General features: G+C 37.1%; 1 protein-coding gene and 1 non-coding gene across 3 annotated transcripts in view; one reads left to right on the top strand and one right to left on the bottom strand.

Annotated features, from left to right (window-relative positions):
• Positions 1–1,094: 1,094 nt before the first annotated feature.
• Positions 1,095–1,228, top strand: LOC125616698. Its single transcript, XR_007347442.1, has one exon. It is a non-coding gene; the product is annotated as a small nucleolar RNA SNORA70 (small nucleolar RNA).
• Positions 1,229–9,574: 8,346 nt separating this feature from the next.
• The window catches only part of Zcrb1 (zinc finger CCHC-type and RNA binding motif containing 1), a 14,144-nt gene continuing 8,580 nt past the window's right edge, over positions 9,575–15,138 (bottom strand). For both annotated transcript variants that reach the window (XM_048802563.1, XM_015493233.2), the window contains 5 exons: positions 14,056–14,167; positions 13,642–13,749; positions 11,008–11,120; positions 10,821–10,896; positions 9,575–9,761 (listed from right to left, as the gene is read on the bottom strand). In XM_048802563.1, coding sequence (XP_048658520.1) covers positions 9,630–9,761; positions 10,821–10,896; positions 11,008–11,120; positions 13,642–13,749; positions 14,056–14,157 — 531 coding nt within the window. In that variant the 5' untranslated portion in view covers positions 14,158–14,167 and the 3' untranslated portion in view covers positions 9,575–9,629. The remainder of the gene's footprint in view (positions 9,762–10,820; positions 10,897–11,007; positions 11,121–13,641; positions 13,750–14,055; positions 14,168–15,138) is intronic.

Genomic DNA, 15,138 nt, shown 5'->3' on the forward strand with positions numbered 1-15,138 from the left:
ACTGCTGTATCTAGTTTATGTTAATTAGATAAGCTGTGTGGAATGTATAAATACTGCTCCTGTCCTGCAATAAACGGCTCCCACTCCTGCTGTATCAACGTACACAAGTTATTCGTCACCCTCCGCTTATTTTGCCCAGCCAGCCGGGCTGCGGCAAGATGGCATGAAAGAGAAGCACTGATCCTAATCTATTTTCAAGTCTGACTACAAATTTTGGAATTGTCTACTGGGGCTATGGTTATTTGCAGATTTGGTGCAGGCTCTCTGTTGGTAGCCCACCTAGAATTTCTGACAAGTGACTTTCTGTGTTTTACCTTTTATTGCATGATGGCTGGGCTCTTAAAGGGAGCATCTTGAGTGCTGGCATTCTTAGAGCAAGGTTTTAAAAACCCCGTGACAAGTCACAAATTTCTTGTGATTGAGTCCAGAGCATAACTTGCAGTGCATGCTATTGGTCAAGCAAGTTACTGAAGTCAGTCCAGATTCAAAGAGAGGGGAATTGGAAGAGTAACAAAGAATTCGTAGCTATCCTTGCATTTTGTGTGTGTGTGTGTGTGTGTGAGAGAGAGAGAGAGAGAGAGAGAGAGAGACAGACAGACAGACAGACAGACTAAACCTAGGGACATTGAACTACACCCCAGCTCTTTTTCATTTTTATTTTGAGATAAGGTCTCACCAAGTTGTCCTGGATGGCTTCCAATTTGCCACCTCCTTGCGTTGGCCCCCTGGATAGGTGGGATTAAAGGTATTCACCACCATGCTGGTTTTGCAGCTGTCTTTATCAACCACAGATATGAAAAAAAAAATTCTAGAAATGAAAATCATTTGGGGCTCGGATTGTGGCTCAGTGGTAGAGCGCTCACCTCGCACATGCGAGACCCTGGGTTCAATCCTCAGCACCACATAAAAATGAATAAACAAAGTAAAGGTATTGTGTCCAACTACAACTAAAAAATAAATATATAAAAAAGAAAATCATTTTTATCAAAATTAAACACTCAGTGCATGGGTTTCACAGAATTTTGATAAAGTTAAATAATAATTAGTGATCTGGAAGACAAAACTGTAAGAGAATATGTAGAATATAAAACCAAAGACAGAGATACAACTTGGGGCTCCTTTTTAGTCCTGGGGATCTGGAATGCTATGGCTGTAAACAGCAGCCTTCTCCCTAGTATTGGCATCCTGTTGCTTATATGGGTTACCCTAAGGGATCCTGGAGACAGCCCATTAAAGTAGAAGTTTGGAGATATCTCTGTGGGAAGGAGATGCCCTGCTTCCTTTTTCTGCTTTTGCTCCTAGAGGAGGCAGGAGGAGCAGCTGCCTTGACATTTAGAACTGCCCTGGACATGCAGAACCGAGCCAGAGAGTTTGTGGTAGCAATGCTCCGCCAGGAACTGCATCATTTATGCCACAGACCAAGAATCTACCCAGATGAACAAGGTCACCAGCATGTTTAATGGTCAGCTAGGCTAGTCAGGGGGTGGAGGAGGCATAGGCCTGTAATCCGAGCTGCTTAGGCTGAGGCAGGAGGATCATAAGTTTGAGACCAGCCTGGGAAACTTAGTGAGACCCTGTCTCAAAACCAAAAGTAAAAAGGCCTGGGAGTGTGGCTCCGTGGTAAAGTGCTCTGGGTTCAATGCCCGGGTAGAGGCTGGGCGCAACTGATATATGTTGTGGGGATTCTGAGAATGTTGCAGGAGGTAGGGAGTTTCTCGGTTCATGCATTCCGATCTATCAAGATAACTGACAACACACACATACACAGAGCATGCATGCACACACATGAATGCACACACACAGAGACAGCTGTACACATCAGAGGTATATTCAAAGTCAAAATACTTTCGGCATAGATGCCCAAAGGTCTGTCTCCAGAATGAGAACCGCACCTGTGTTCCTGGGAATCCTATCTACATAGTTCCTGGTTTTGTCAGGCCTGTGGACCTAATTGAGAAAAACCAAGGTGGTACGTTCATAGGTCCTTTCTTTTCTTTTTTTTTTTTTAATATTTATTTCTTAGTGTTAGGTGGACACAATATCTTTATTTTATATTTATGTGGTGCTGAGGATGGAACCCAGTGCCTCAGGCATGCTAGGTGAGCACTCTACCACTGAGCCACAACCCCAGCCCCTCATAGGTCCCTTTTTAAATGCTAAATTTGCATGGGGATAATTGTTGACTGATGTATGTTTTAAAACCTGTCTTGCATGTGGGGATGTGTGTATGGGATGTCCTTGTTCTGCCTTTGTGGTTTGTAGACTCCCCTGCCTGTGATCAGGGTTGAGACATCTTGTTCTTTTGAGAGAGCTGACTGTGCATCCTATTTTCTTGAGATAGCTGCTTTTCTATTCCCTTTTGTGTCCCCGGGAACTCCCATCATTCCTGCTTGTACCCATCCTATCATATATACAAATATATTCGTATGTATTCATATATACGTGTGATGCTTAGTATTGCACTCTGTTCCCAAGTCACCCATTTTTCCTGCTCTGAGAAAACGGTTCTGGGCTTTTCCAATAGTTTTCCTTTGTCAAATGGCACTGAAACTTTGTTGTAGAAGGTGCTAGAGAACCATTACAGGAAAAAAAAAGGATTTTTACTTCCTGACTCCATTGCGCTTACTCCTGAAACTCCTGCAGTATGCTCGGCTTTTCCAGCCACAGGCCCTTGCCCTCTTTCCACTACCAGGTTCTTACAGTGCATGTTGGCCAGCAGCGGCCAGTGCCCAGCAGCTTCTCTTTTTTGGATAGCTTTATAGCAGAGTGCCTCCTGGAAAACAACTTTCCCTAAAATCTTAGAATGCAGATTTCCAGTAAATTTGTAGATTTCTAGAAAGTTCCATTCATGTGGCAACAGAGAGATTTGTGTGTCATCTGGTGAGTTACGGCTATGTTCTCTTAGCCCGTTGCTGGCAGGAGTTTGAGGTGTAGTTTTTCTTGGACATTCTATCTCAGCACTAGATTAGTGGCTGATCTTCTGGAGTCTTGATTACCAGTTTATTTAGTGTAGGTCCACTTAGGACTTGTCCTGAGACACATATCCTTTTTTAGGAACTTGGTTTTTACTCATAAGGTGTGGACCTTCCAGAGTTTCAATAGAGCTCAAGTTGTTCATTAAGTCCCTATAACTCATATGAGATAAGGGTCTAAATTTAACTTTTTGTGTGTGGATATACAATTGTCCCAGCAACATTTGTCATATATACCTAATTAATTTTAATTAGGTATACATGACAGCAGAATGCATTTTGATCATTGTACATAATAGCAGCACAACTTTTCATTTCTCTGGCTGTATACTGTGTAGTGTTGCACCATATGTGCAGTCATATAGGTACCTAGGGTAATGATGTCCTTCTAATTCCACCATCTTTCCTGCCTCCATGCCTCCTCTCCAGTCCTCTCTCCCCTTTGCCTAAAGTTCCTCCATTTTTCCCATGCCGCCGCCCCCTCTTATGGATCAGCATTCAGTTATCAGAGAGAACCTTCAGCCTTTTTTTTTTTTTTTTTGGATTGGCTTACTTTGCTTAGCATGATATTCTCCAATTCCATCCATGTACCTTCAAGTGTCATAATTTTATTCTCTTTTAATGCTGAGTGTGTATATCCGTTCATCTATTGAAGGGCATCTATGTTGCTTCCACAGTTTAGCTATTGTAATTGTGCTGCTATAAACATTGATGTGACTGCGTAAGTGTAATATGCTGTTTTTAAGTCCTTTGGGTATAAACCAAGGAGTGGGATAACTGGGTCAAATGGTGATTCCATTCCAAGTTTTCTAAGGAATCTCCATACTGCTTTCCAAATTAGTTGCAATACTTTGCAATCCCACCAGCAATGTGAGTGTGCCTTTTCCCCCACATTCTCGCCAACATTTATTGTTGTCTCTATTCTTGATAACTGCCATTCTGACTGGAGTGAGATGAAATCTTAAGAGTAGTTTTGATTTGCATTTCTCTAATTGCTAGAGATGTTGAACATTTTTTTCCATATATTTGTTGATCAAATGTATATCTTCTTCTGAGAAGTGTCTGTTCAGCTCCTTAGCCCATGTATTGATTGGGTTGTTTGAGTTTTTGGTGTGAAGTTTTTTGAGTTCTTTATATGTCCTGGAGATTAGTGCTCTATCTGACATGTGTGTGGTGAAAATTTGCTCCCAAAATGTAGGCTCTCTCATCACCTCATTGAGAAGAAGCTTTTTAGTTTGAGTCCATCTCATTTATTAATTTTTTATTTTACTTCTTGTGTTTTAGGAGTCTTATATCATGGGATTGCCATAGATCTTTTGTCAAAAATAATTTGACCATGAATAGTTTATTTCTGGATTCAAAATTCTGTTCCTTTTTTCTTTCTGTTTAATTATATCAGTAAATATTTGTCTTTTTTCACAATAACTGTTGTAATATGTATATTTAATTTGTTCTAATTAGTTATACATGACAGTAGAATGCATTTTGATACATCATACATAAATGGAGTATTTATGGTTATTCATGATATACAATCTCATTCTTCTGGTTGTACATGAAGTACAATCAAACTCATCATGTAATCTTATAGGTGCATAGGATAATAATGTACAATTCATTCTATTATCCTTCCTACTCCCATAATTTTTCCCCTTTTTTCACTCCCCTCTTAATCCCTAGCCCCACTACCCTTACTGTGAATTAGCATCCGCATATCAGAGAAAACATACAGCCTTTGTTTTTTTGGGATTGACTTTTAACTATTTGGGGTTCTATTTTCAAATATGTTTTAGGATTAGCTTATCAATTTTGAAAAAAAATCTGCTAGAATTTTGATAGGAATTACATTGAGTTTATATGTCAACTAGGGGAGTATTGCCATCTTAATAATATCAAATCTTCCAATCTGTGAACATGGAATTGTTACAGGGCTAAGGCCTTCCAGGAAACTGAGGCAGTTGGAAGGTTCACCTTCCCCTCAGACCCTCATTCTTGCAATCAAGTCAGAAAAAAATTACAGCCATGTGGCTCAGAGTAACAGGCATGAGTTTATTGAAGGATTAGGAAAAGGGAAAGGAGACACTCTCAATGGAGAAAATGGGTCCTTTCAGAGAGGTGAGGGATACTGTGCCTCTCCTACACTCCAGTTTTATTGGGGATCCCAGAAAAGTTTCCAGAGAGTCACGCCCAGGTCCACCTCTTGACTTTTGACTGAAAGCAGGATGACATCAGACTGCCATGACAACTCTAGGTCTTTTTGGCCCGTGCTGACTGGTTCTAATTGGATTCTTAACCATAAATTCTTCCAGATTTCATGATTAGGAGGAATTATTCTTATCTCCCTCAACTTTGGGAGCTGGTTTGAGAAAACGGTTACAAGAGTTTCCCCCTTCAGGGTTCTTCTTACCAATATTATTTTGGGCCTGCATTTCTCCTGCAGATAACAGGTAGTTTATAACATATCTTGTCCAGGCAGGGCTGCAGGTAAATTGCTCCTTGGAAAAGAAAGCATGGGACAGGTGGGAGGGTCAGCACAGGGCCTTATGCATGGTAGGCAATTGCTCTATCACTGAGTAACAGCTGCAGCCCTACTTGGTATTTTTAAAAATGCTATGCTAAAAAGAGATATATCCAGGCCAGCTATGGGTTCTCTTCAGTGAACTCTTAACTTCGTGTTCCCACCATTCTTATCTGTCTGTTCCCTGTCAAAATGTCTTTCCATTTATTTCAATCTTTTAAAATTTCTTGTACCAGTGTTTACTTTTTTGATGTACAAAATCTTACACTGCTTTTGTTAAGTTTATTCCAAAGATTTTTTTTTTCAGTACTGGGGATTGAACCCAAGGGCACTCTTCCACTGAGCTACATCCATCCCCTTTATAGATTTTTTTCCCCTAAATTTTGAGACAGGGTCTTACTAAGTTGCCAAGGCTAGCCTTGAACTTTTGAACCTCGTGTCTCAGGCACCTGAGTAACTGGGATTATAGGTATGTGCCAAGACACTCAGGTAGCATTTTGTTCTACTACTATGTTGATACTATGAATTATTTTCATATCATTTCTTATTAGAGGAATGCAAATGATTTTAGTACATTAATCTTGAATAGTGATTTTACTAAATTTATTTAGTTCTAACAATTCCTTTCTGAGCTTCTTAGAATTCTTTGAGTAAAGGATTATGTTGTCTGCAAAGAAGGACAATTTTATTTCCTCCTTTTTAATCTGTAGGATTTTATTTTATATTATTTTATTTTTTCAGATTGCACTGGCTGAACTCACTAGCACAATGTTCAAGAGATGAGAACAGAGATCTTGGTCACTGTTAAGCATGTTAATTGTAGGTTTACATACTCTTTAACAAGTTAAAAGTTTACTTCTATTTCAAGAGTTTTTTTTTTTTTAATCATGAATAGGCACTTAATGTTGTTAAATGTGTTTTTTTCTACATATATTCAAATGACCAAGTCTATTTTATTTTATTAAAATGGTATATTAATTGATTTTAAATATTAAACCATCCTCATACAGGTGGGATAAATCATAGTTGGTCAATGTATGTAATTTTAAAAAATATGTTACTACATTTACTTTGTGAGTGTTCTATTAGGATTTTTTGATGTGTATATATTCATATTTACAAGGGTATTAGTCTATAGTTTTATTGTGATGTCTTTGGCATTGAATATAAGGATAATAGTGAGCTCACAGAAGGGCTTTAGAAGTGTTCCCTCCTCCTCTGTTTCTGGAAGAATTTTCAGAGATTGGTATTATTTCTTCTTAAATAATTGAAATAATTCACAAAGAAAGCCATCTGGACCTAGCATTTTCTTTGTGTATAGATTATTGTTATTTTGGTGTGGGGATTGACCCCAAGGCCTTGCCAAGACCAAGCACATGCTCTACCTCAGCTACAAACCCAGCCCTGGATTTAAAAAAAAAAATTTAAATTTATTTATTTATTTATTTAAATTAGGTATATATGACAGCCGAATGCATTTTAATTCATTGCACACAATTACCACACAACTTTTCATTTCTCTGGTTGTGCACTCAGCCCCAGATTTTTAAAATATTAACTAAATGTGTTGCTATAGGGAGTATTAGATAGGATAATGGCATCCTACAGAACTTATGTCACTTACAAGACTCTTAAAAGTGAAAGAGAGAGGAAGAAGAGGAGGTCAGATTGATGTGATGTACAAAGCATTTGACCTGGCACTGTTTGCACTGTAGATGAGGAAGGTGTTCATGAGCCAAGTAAGGAGGGCTTCCTCTAGAAGCTGGAAAAGTCAAGGCAACACACTGCCCCCTAGATCCTTCAGCTTTTCCTCCAGTTTGCTTTGTCTCTTTTTTTGTATATTAGGGATGGAACCCAGAGCCTTGCTAATGTTTGGCAAGCACTGTAACACTGAGCTACATCTCCAGCCCTTTTTATTTTCTGAATAGGATCTTGCTAAATTGCCCAAGTTGGTCTTGAACTTGGGATCTTTCTGCTCAGTCACCCATGTCACTGTGATTACAGGCATGCAGCATCGTGCTTGGCATAGGTTGTTGTTAATTCAACACCTTTTACCTTTTTTTAATAGTTTTTTTTTTGAGATAGGGTCTCACTAAATTGCCAAAGTTGGCCTCGATTTATGATCTTCCTACCTCAGTGTCCCAAAATTGCTGGGATTACAGATGTCTACCATGCTTTGGTTCTAATACAAATTTTTAAATGTATAAATTTGCTTCTAAGCATGGCTTTAGCTATATCCCATGCTTTTTGAATTTTTGTTGAATTTTTATTTATTGTGTAGGGAAGAAGTTTTTAAATTTTCTTAGATTTCTTCATTGGCTTGAAAGTTATTCAGAAGTATATTATTTTAATTTACAAATATTTATGGATTTCTCAAGTTTCTTTGGTTGGCTTATTTCTAGTTTAATATTGTGCTTAGAGAACATTCTTTGCCTGGTTTTTAGCCCTTTACATTTATGGTCTAACATCTTGCTTACCTGGGAGAATGATTCATGTGTGCTTGAAAAGAATGTGTATTATGCTAATTTCATATTGAGTGCTCTGTTAATATCAGTTAAGCCAAGTCCAAGGCTTTAATTTGCTTGTTGATTTTTCATCTAGTTCATTTATTTTTGAGAGTGGGTTTACTGATATCTCCAACATTGCTGAATTGTCCACTTTTTCCTTCAATTTTGTCTGTTTTTTGCTGTAGTATTTTGATCTCTGTTGTTAAGTATGTGTTTGGTTTATTTTCTGGGTAAATTGACCACTTATCATTATAAAATTTTCATTTGTATCTGTAATAATATATATTGTGCTAAAGTCTATTTTGTCTATTAGTAATAGTCACTCCACTTCTCTTACATTTGTTTGCATCCCTAGACCTCTTTACTTATTTTTATTTGATATGTTGTAACATGTATCATTATTTTATTTCTTTTATGGATGAATAGTATTTCATTGTATGATAGACCATATTTTGTTCATCCACTTGTTCTCTGATAGACATTTGTTTCCACCTTTGGCTATAGTGAATAATATTGCTATAAGCATTCATTACAAGTTTCTTTATGGACATATATTTTCATTTCTTTTGGGTATATAGCTCAAAGTAGAATTGCTGGGTCTTGCTTTGGTTGTCTCATGTGGTCTACCAGATATCAGTTGGGGCAGCAGTTTTCTGAAGGCTCGTTTTGGCTGGATGTCCAAGATAGTTCACTCATGTGGTTGTTGGTTGCGCTGTTGATTAAAGTTCAGCAAGCTGTTGACCCAATCATCTGCATGTGACCTTTTCAGCTTGGTAGTCTTTTTACATAGTGGGTGACTTCCATCAGAGTCCGTGTGTGTGTGTGTGTGTGTGTGTGTGTATACACATACACATAGATTTATTTTATGGTCTTAGAAATTGAATGCATGTTAGGGAAGTACTTTACCAATGAGCTACATCCCTAATTCCTTTTAATTTTTTATTTCAAGACAGGTCTTGCTAAGTTGCTGAGGCTGGCCTCAAACTTGTGATATTCCTGCCTCAGCCTCTTGAGTTGCTAGATTTAAACAGTGCAGGCTACCTCATTTTTTTTTTTTTTTGGTGCTGGGGATTGAACCTAGGGCTTTGTGCATGCAAGGCAAGCACTCTACCAACTGCCAACTGAGCTATATCCCCAGGCCCTACCTCAAATTTTTANGAAACTATATTCCCTTTATATTTTTTTTTATCTTGAAAATAGAGTTTTGCTAGTTGATTAATTGTTCTGGAACTTGTGATCCTTCTCCCTCAGTCTCCCAAGTGACTGGGATAATAGGTATTTGCCACCACACATGGCTTATGCATATATTTAATAAAGTGGATGAAACAAAATTTTATGGTATGGAATTTTCCACCTCAGGTAGCATATTGGTGCTCAAAGTTTTGGATTTTGGGGTATTTTGAATTATTTTGGACTTTTGAATTAAGGATGCTCAACCTGTACTTTGCTAAGGCAAAAGAGAAACATGATGCTTTAAAATTATTTTTAAATTTCCTATGAACTATTTTATAGTACAAAACTATTTGATATTAAGTATTCTTATGTTCAAATACTAAAAGTAATCTTTACTTCCCAAATTAAGTTTATACTCCAAGATTTTATTTTTAAAATATTTACATAATAAATACAATTTTAATCACTAAGTTCTTCTTCATCACTGAAATATGTACTTTTCTTTATCCTTGGGCGTCTTGAATCATCTGATGTTGAAGGACCCCCTGCACTGGGTTTCCATTTGTTTTGTTCTTCTTCAATTTTGGCTTGCTGTAATGTGATTCAGAAAAGAAATAAAACCAGCATTTTGTCTAATGTTATTCATGGTGCATTAATTTGAACATGGCAAAAATGCAACACAAATGACACCACTTTCCACCCTTCCAGGTCATGAAGATAGTAAGATATTCCTCCCAACCCTCATACTTTGTCTCAATTACAATATTCCTCAAAATCATCCTAGGTTATTTCTTTCTCTCTTTTTTTTGGTTCTGGGGATTGAACTCAGGGGCACTTAACCACTGAGCCACATCCCCAGCCCTTTTTTGTATTTTATTTAGAAAGAGGGTTTCACTTGAGTTGCTTAGTGCCTTGCTAAGTTGCTAAGATTGGCCTTGCTTTTTTTTTGGTACCAGGGATTGAACCCAGGGGCACTGAACCATTGAACCACATCCCCAGCCCTTTTTATATTTTATTTAGAGATAGGATCTTGCTGAGTTGCTCAGGGCCTCCCTAAATTGCTGAGGCTGGCTCTGAACTCGTAATCCTCCTGCCTCAGCCTCCTGAGCTGCTGGGATATAGGCATGTGCCATTGTGCCTGGCTTTCCTAGGTAATCTCTGAAAACTCTTTTTGGTTGAGCTAAACTCACTTTAATCAAATAATTCTGCTCAATTCTATAATGAAAATAGGAAACTAAAAATGTTTCAATGTTTTTCTTAAAATTTAGAAAGAACAAATGGGAACTTTTCATTCCCATTTGTTAGAGGAACATTCTGTAATCTCAAATTTAGGAGGTGAAGGGGAAAGATAGAGGCTTCCGTGAGGAGACAGTCAATAAAGTGAGTAAGGGCTGCTAGGTGTGGAGGCTGCACACCTATAATCTCTGTGACTGGTGTGGCTGCGGCAGGAGAATCCCAATTTTGAGGTCAGCCTGGGAAATTTAGCAAGACCTGACTCAAAATAAAAAATAGAAAGGGATAGGACTGTAGCTCAGTGGTAAAGTGCTCCTGGGTTCAATTTAGCACCAAAAAAAGAAAAGAAAAGAGAAAAAGCAAGCAAGGATTATAAATCTTTGTAACATGGTACTTTAAAAAAAAAATATTTAGTACCTGAAATGCAATGGCCTGACTGAGACTGTCAAGAGCAGGATCTTCCCCTTCATCTTCACTTTCTTCTACTTCCTCACTAAATTATTAAAGAGAGAGAGAAGGGTGTGTGTGGGGGGGAGATCAGCATGCAATTAATCAACAGTAAAAAGACAAATCAACACACTAAGGTCATAATAGATATACATACATTTCTTCTTCTGGTTCAGGAATTTTCTTTTTTTTCTTTTTTTCTTTCTTCTTTGGAGGCTCCCGTTCTCCAAGCATATTTTTAGGACAGGCATAACTTAAGTGTCCACTTTCCTTTTAATTCACATTAAAAAGAGGAAAAATACTATATTTGTTATTAACAGAACCTGCCAGGGACCTTATGACTGAAAGGTTTTAGAATTAAAAAAAAAATCCTCACACTGGGAATACACAAAAGAAAATGACTTTTAAACAATAGTTTATCTAGCATGAGCAAAGTCTATGGGTTCATTTCCCAGCACTGCAAAGAAAGGAAAATTTTGTCTTCTTCATTTTTCTTTTTAACTGCTTTCATATCTACACTATACCTGCACTGTCCAATTACAGTAGACACTAGCTCCATGTGCCTACTATGGGCATGTCTGAATTGATATATGCTAAAGGGAAAAGGCACACTTTGAAGACTTATGAAAAAAGACTATACAAATCTTAATTTAAAAAACCAGTAGGTGGCTGGTGTTGTGGCTCAGAGGTAGAGTGCTTGCCTAGCATATGTGAGGCACAATCCTGTGCACCACATAAAAATAAAATAAAGGTATTGTGTCCACCTAAAACTAAAAAATAAATGTTAAAAAACAAAAAAACTAAAAACGCCCCAAAAACCAATGGGCATGGGCTGGGACTGTAGCTCAGTGCATTTGTCTAACATGCGTGAGGCACTGGTTTCAATCCTCAGCACCACATAAAAAAATAAATAAAATAAAAGCATGCTGTCCATCTACAACTGTAAAAGAAATTAAAAAACAAAACAAAACAAAAAAACAAAAACCAATGGGCTGCAGATGTAGCTCAGCTGTACAGAAAATGCCTAGCAAACGTGAAGTGTTGGGTTCATTCCCCATCACTGCAAAATAAGTAAATAAGTAAATATATAAATAAAATGGCTGATATTATAGTCCTATTTAATAGGACTACATTTACCTACAGAAGCACTTCCCAAACTGTTCTGGGACAATGGTATACCAACAAATTTTAACATGTCCCATTGGAAAAAAAAAAAAAGGCTTAATATTGAAATAACTTTGAGAAAAAAAGGAGGAATAAATGTAAACCAATTTTGTGGGAAATTAAAGGATGTATAAAAATTTACAAAGTATAATACAATAAATCTATGGATCCACAGGCCAGATTCATTCAAAGTTTCTCAGTAATTTAATATTTACTGTGAACATGAAAAATGATATATTCTATTATACACATAACTATCTCTACTCCTTTTAAAAGTTTATTTTTTATTTTTATTTATTTATTTGCTTTTGGTGGTAGGGACCAAACCCCCAGGACCTTATGCATGTTAGTACTCCTTTTAAAACAAAACTTAGGACTTTGGAAAAGCATCTTCAAAACATTCACTTAAAAGGGTTTAAAATCATAGAGATTGACAGAATTCGTATGCATCCATGCCACTGTTTGCTTCCTCTTTCTATTCATTCATCCATCTGTCTATATATCGTTCTTTGATGGGGAAGGGGAATAGGGAGTGGCAGTGAGAGAAAGGAGCCCAAGCCATTTCTTTGAATTGTTCATGTGATTTTGTAGCTAGGACATTGTCTCTTGAGTAATTTTCTCTCTAGTTCCCCATTAATACTTCAGGATTCAGTTTAAGTATTTTATACTGTCATTTAAGTATTTATAGCATCTTTTAGAAACTGACAGATATGAGATCCAGACTGAAATTTTCTTAGGGGTCTTATACAAAATTGTTCTATGGCTATCTCTCTCCTAATCACCAAAATGTTATATGGATGACAGTAGATCATGAATAGACTCAAGACAAGAAAATGTGGGGGTAGTTCGATTACAAAACATTAGCCATATAATGGGGAAAAAATCCTTTTCAAAACATGTCTGCATTCCCAGCTGAGGCAGGAAGATCTCTTGAGTTTGAAAGTTCAATCCAGCCTAGGCCACAGAGTGACATTTTCAACAACAACTTTTAGAAGCTGGTTTTAGCCAGTCAGAAGTTCTTTTTTTTCCCCTTAGGACTGAACCCAGGGACATTCCATCACTGAGCTATATTCCCAGCCCTTAAAGTTGCTCAGGTTGGCCTAGAACTTGTGATCCTCCTGCCTCAGCTTCCCAAGTAGTAGGGATTATAGAAATGAGGCACTGTGTATGGCTGCCAGCCTATGGCCTAGGCTGGTCTTGAACTTTCAAACTCAAGAGATCCTTCCTGCCTCAGCCTCCCAAATAACTGGGAATGCAGACATGCTCCACCAAACCCACTGTTCTGAAAAAAATTTTTTCCCCATTATATGGCTAATGTTTTTAACCAAACTACCCCCACATTTTCTTGTCTGGCAAGACAAGAAACTAGCTTCTAAAAGTTGTTTTACTTAGAGACTTCAGACTCATCTAAGTAAATTTAATTTAAATGTAGTATTTAAAGATAACTGTGATTGGATAATACACAGTGATAATTTCTCCAGTTTCTACCTTTTTGAAATTGTTTTCTAAAAAGTGTTAGACTGTTATATCTCATGATTTTAGTTTTGAGGAACACCAATAAAAGACTATTGTGGAAAATACTTCAGAGTAACCTACAATGATTTCATTAAATTTTAGGTTTACTCACCCCACATTCATAACACTTAGATTTATCAAAGTAGTTTCGCCTCCTGATGAACTCCGCTGCTCTTCCATTGTCAATAGCAATGCTTGCCTTTATCACTCTACCAAACAACTAAACAGACAAAAATGTAAATGCAGAAGGATGTATTTCACAGAAACCTAAACTAGTTATTTGATCTTATTTCTTCGAAACCTCAATTCCATTTATATTTTGGACGATTTTAGCAATTGCCCTACTTTGATTGATGAAGTCTACCCCATGGTATTTTTCTTAGATTCTACCAATGTTTTGGGAGCCCAGTATATCTTTGTCATCCCCATTAGATGCTCTCTGAATCTGTGGATACTCATTAACTGTATTTCCCATATTTCCCCATATTTTTTGGGTTACAAACCTTGGTGAGAATGTTTAGCTTACCTGTTTGTTGTTTATTGCCCTTGTGCAGTTTTGTGCAGAGTCTTTATCCAAAAATAAAATAAATGCAACCCCTTTACTTTTCCTGGTATCTTTGTCTTTCATTATAGTAACCCTTAAAGCATAAACAAAGAGCCAGTTAAAAATGAGGCAACGATAAATTTAAAAAATATGAATATTTAGAAAACTCGAATTTTAAAAAATGGTTATGTAATAAAACATTTACAAAGTAAGAGAAATCAATACATTTATAAAACCAGCTATCTCTTCAAAGTCAAGGGTATCAAGAATGGAAATGACAAAGTGAAAGTGACTTATAAGTGAGCACAGATTTGTGAGTTAGTCTCTGTGTCCTCTATTCTGTACCATTGGTCTACCAATCTGTTTTGGTGCCAATACTATGCTGTTTTTATTACTATTGCTCTGTAGTATAGTTTAAGGTCTGGTATGGTGATGCCACCTGCTTTACTCTTCCTGCTAAGGATTGCTTTAGCTATTCTGGGTTTCTTATTTTTCCAGATGATTGCTTTTTCTATTTCTATGAGAACCTGAAGAGACACTTCTCAAAAGATGATGTACAACCAATCAACAAATACATGAAAAAATGTTCATCATCACTAGCAATTAGAGAAATGCAAATTAAAAGCAATCTAAGATTTCATCTCACTCCAGTCAGAATGGCAACTATTATACATACAAACAACAATAAGTGTTGGCGAGGATGAGGGGAAAAAGTACACTTGTACACTGCTGGTGGGACTGCAAATTGGTATAGCCAATATGGAAAGCAGTATAAAGATTTCTTGGAAAATTGGGAATGGAACCACTATTTATTTATTTTTATTTTATTTTTTATTGGTTGTTCAAAACATTACAAAACTCTTGACATATCATATTTCATACATTAGATTCAAGTGGGTTATGAACTCCCATTTTTACCCCAAATACAGATTGCAGAATCACATCGGTTACACATCCACATTTTTACATAATGCCATATTAGTAACTGTTGTATTCTGCTACCTTTCCTATCCTCTACCATCCCCCCTCCCCTCCCCTCCCATCTTCTCTCTCTACCCCATCTAC

This window comes from Marmota marmota, unplaced genomic scaffold, assembly GCF_001458135.2.
Source record: "Marmota marmota marmota unplaced genomic scaffold, marMar, whole genome shotgun sequence".
NCBI classification, from domain to species: domain Eukaryota; kingdom Metazoa; phylum Chordata; class Mammalia; order Rodentia; family Sciuridae; genus Marmota; species Marmota marmota.